Consider the following 3,527-nt stretch of genomic DNA (forward strand, 5'->3'; position numbering starts at 1 on the left):
CCAAAGGTTAATGGTTTTGAGACACTATCTGTAATACTGAGTTAAGGCTGACAAATAGAAAGATGAAAATACAATCAAATCAAATTCTAATAAAATTCTTTTAAAACAAACTCAATGTCGCCATGCAATTGCACATAAGCAGCAAAAACAAACAGTTAATTCAAAGCTTTTCATTGAAGAGATACCAATGAAATAGTCCAAGAAAATCAAATGTTGTAATAACATTTATTGGTTTAAAAAGTATAATGTATCAGTTATAATTAACAGAATATGAAGAGAGTCTAAGTTATGCCACAGCTTTTCAGAAACAATCTGATATCAATTTACTCAATCTATCCGTTATATATTCAATACCAAAGCAGCATAGAACTTTAAACCAGTTCTAATATAAGCAAATTATTTTCCATTAGTGACTTTAATGTATTAAAGAAATATTTGTCTTTTACAGTTCAACAAAAACTTACATGAACAAAGAAGCATCCACAAACAATCTCAAGCAAAAGATAGCTAATATCATTTTCTGAAGAAAACAGCTTTTTACAATCATTGTCTAATCAGCACTTTCAACAGAACGTGATCTGGATCTTGATTGGTTTGTCAATCCAGAAGATTTTGATCTTGAATGAGCCTGGTTATTCATCACTGGTTGATCTTTTCTAACAGGTGATCTGCTTGCAGAATGGGATTTACCACGACTCCTGCTTCTGGATCTACTTTCTGATTTTGACTGCTTAGATGATGGTGACCGACTGCGAGATCTTGAGGAACTTCTATTGTGAGATCTGCTTCTGGTCCTAGAAATCAGTTAGATAATCAAATTTTCATTTTCAATTATCTAGTCACAAGCAGTTAGTTATATTCATTAATATCGGGAAAAAAAGCACCCAGGCACCTTATTTCTTGTAAAATACTGGTAAAGTATATACAATGTAGAGTGCCGTATATGGCACCAGCAACCTGGATAATCTGTGCCAAGGCATTTAAAAAAAAAAGAGATATTTCTCCTGGTAATAATTTCCCTGACCCCCATACAGACATTGGTATTGAGAGCAGTTGTTGGCCATCTCCACAGTTAATCAGAATTCCAACAGATTTTAGCTGATCACAGCAATGGGGAAAGGGGGAAAACGTTCCACTAATTAATATTCAGTAACTTCACCAAAAGGAATATGCAATATCATGCAAGTTCTGGATTACAGTGAGTTGATTTATCCCCCATCCCTGTGGTTAAGCAACAACTTTTATTGCACCTTTAACACATTAAAAAAAATCAAAGGTATTTGAGACAAAATAAAATGAACGACTGCACATAAAACAATATTAAGGCAGATGATCAAAAGCTCAGCCAACAGGTAGGTTTTAAGGAGTTTCTTAAAGAAAGGTAGAAATGTTTAGAAAGGGAATTTCAGAGACAGAACTCCGGCTGCTGAAGCTAAGTCACAGTAATGTTTGCAGGTCATGTGGAAATAGTAAGGAATAATTTTTGTAAATTTAAATGGCATAGATTAAGAGTAATAATCACCTGCGTTTCCGATCTTCAATTAATCTTATTTTTCGACCATTTATCTCTTTACCTTCCAGCTTGTTGAGAGCATTTCTCATGTCACTAGATGTGGCAAACTCAACCACCCTAAAACAAGCAAATGACATTTTGAGAAATGTGCATCTTGTAATGCTGATAATCACATTATATTTTGCCTCCTTCCCAATATTACCACAACAGAAAGTTCCTGGTTCAATCAATCACCATTCAGGACTGAATATGCACTCACCCTTGTTTACGTAGGAAATTTATAAGAGTTCCACTCCTAATGGCTAAAGTGAATACTTGCTGTAACATAAGCCTATTTGGATTCTGGCTCAGCATGAGTCAGGCTGGGTTGTCGTGCCTTCTACACATTCAGGAAATACCAATAGTCACTGTTAACAAATAAAGCATGGCCACTGAGGCAATACAGTGGAGGAACCTGGTGTTCGTGTTATAATTTCAAGAACATGGATTACTCATTTAAGAAAAACTGAAGTGTAATTTTAAGTAAATGTTACTTAATGTAAAGCCAATCAACATATGGATATTTCCTCCTGACTTCACAATTCCATCCATACTGTAACAGGAATTATTAATCTGCCTCTGACCCCCAGTGAACAGTGGCATGCAAAAATATTCAGCACATCAGAAAACACTGTATTCCATCTGCAATAAGAGGGATCCCACTGAGCATAATATCTACTGAGGAAGCTTGCTGAGGTTTGTTTTTATAGTGGCTGTCTTGGAATAGCTCAAGACCTATATCAGAAGTCATGGGGTCACACAGCATCGTCAGAAAGCAAAGGGCTGGATTCAAAACTCATGGCATGTGTTGAACAGATTGTGGCTTCATTTGAAATTGTAGGGCTTTGTGAAACTCAGATTTGATTGATTTTAAAAAAAAACATTCATCGTAATGCTTCAACAAACTGGGAACCTGGCAAATCTTGGATTTTACCCGAAATGGATACTCTGGTTCCAAAATCCATATAAAAGCAAATGAAGCTCTCAAAATGGGAGGGTGGCAAGGTTGCTGCTTATCTTACCTAATGTGATCAACAAAACTGTTTTTGGAAGACAATGAGCAAAGGACAATTTAATCATTATTGCCTTCCTGAGAGTTTTCAGTGCAGGTAAGGTTTGTAGAACTTTACATATCCAACTGGAACGTATGGTGCAGAGCTCCTCAGCATGCAAAAATTAAGGCTTTTCTTGACCATGTGTGAAATCCATGACCCCACAAAAGGGAATTGCAAGACTATATATGGGCAAGTGGTTTGGATATCTGCCCTGTGTAGATTCTTCCACAATACTGAAGGCATTATTTAGACAACAAATTAGGAAATTCTATTCTGGAAGTCACTAGCATATGCTCCTATCTCTTATCCAACAAAAGATATGTTTGTATTGAAGGCGGTCCAGAGATGGTTTACTAGGCTGATACGGACTATGGAGGGACTGCCTTATGAAGCGAGGTCGAGTAGGTTGGGCCTATACTCATTGATTCTCATTCTTCTAAATACCAATGTTATTGAAACAAACAAGATTCTTTGCGGACTTGCACAGCAGATACGAGGGCCCCCCCACCCCACCGGCTTTCTGTGGGAGTACCTCGGACCAGAGGGCATAATCTCAATAAGAGTTTGCACATTCAAAACACAGATGAGGAGGTATTTCTTCTCTCAGAGGGTAGTGAATCTTGGAATTCTTTCCCACAGAGGGCTGTTGAGATGCTGGCTCATTAAGTATTTGTATCATCCATAGTCACAGGTGAGGTGCCAGAAGACTGGAGGTTGGCAAACGTGGTGCCACTGTTTAAGAAGGGCGGTAAGGCCAAGCCAGGGAACTATAGACCGGTGAGCCTGACGTCGGTGGTGGGCAAGTTGTTGGAGGGAATCCTGAGGGACAGGATGTACATGTATTTGGAAAGGCAAGGACTGATTAGGGATAGTCAACATGGCTTTGTGCGTGGAAAATCATGTCTCACAAACTTGATTGA

The 3,527-nt window shown here is 38.0% G+C and overlaps 1 protein-coding gene across 3 annotated transcripts in view; it reads right to left on the reverse strand.

Moving 5' to 3' along the window:
* Positions 1-211: 211 nt before the first annotated feature.
* The window catches only part of LOC122553788 (serine/arginine-rich splicing factor 4-like), a 20,934-nt gene continuing 17,618 nt past the window's right edge, over positions 212-3,527 (reverse strand). For all 3 annotated transcript variants that reach the window (XR_006312844.1, XM_043698109.1, XM_043698108.1), the window contains 2 exons: positions 1,523-1,630; positions 212-794 (listed from right to left, as the gene is read on the reverse strand). Coding sequence is in view for 2 of the 3 variants with exons in the window: in XM_043698109.1 (XP_043554044.1) it covers positions 551-794; positions 1,523-1,630 (352 nt within the window). In the remaining variant the exon portion in view is untranslated. The remainder of the gene's footprint in view (positions 795-1,522; positions 1,631-3,527) is intronic.

The sequence above is a fragment of the Chiloscyllium plagiosum genome, chromosome 10, assembly GCF_004010195.1.
Source record: "Chiloscyllium plagiosum isolate BGI_BamShark_2017 chromosome 10, ASM401019v2, whole genome shotgun sequence".
Taxonomy (NCBI): domain Eukaryota; kingdom Metazoa; phylum Chordata; class Chondrichthyes; order Orectolobiformes; family Hemiscylliidae; genus Chiloscyllium; species Chiloscyllium plagiosum.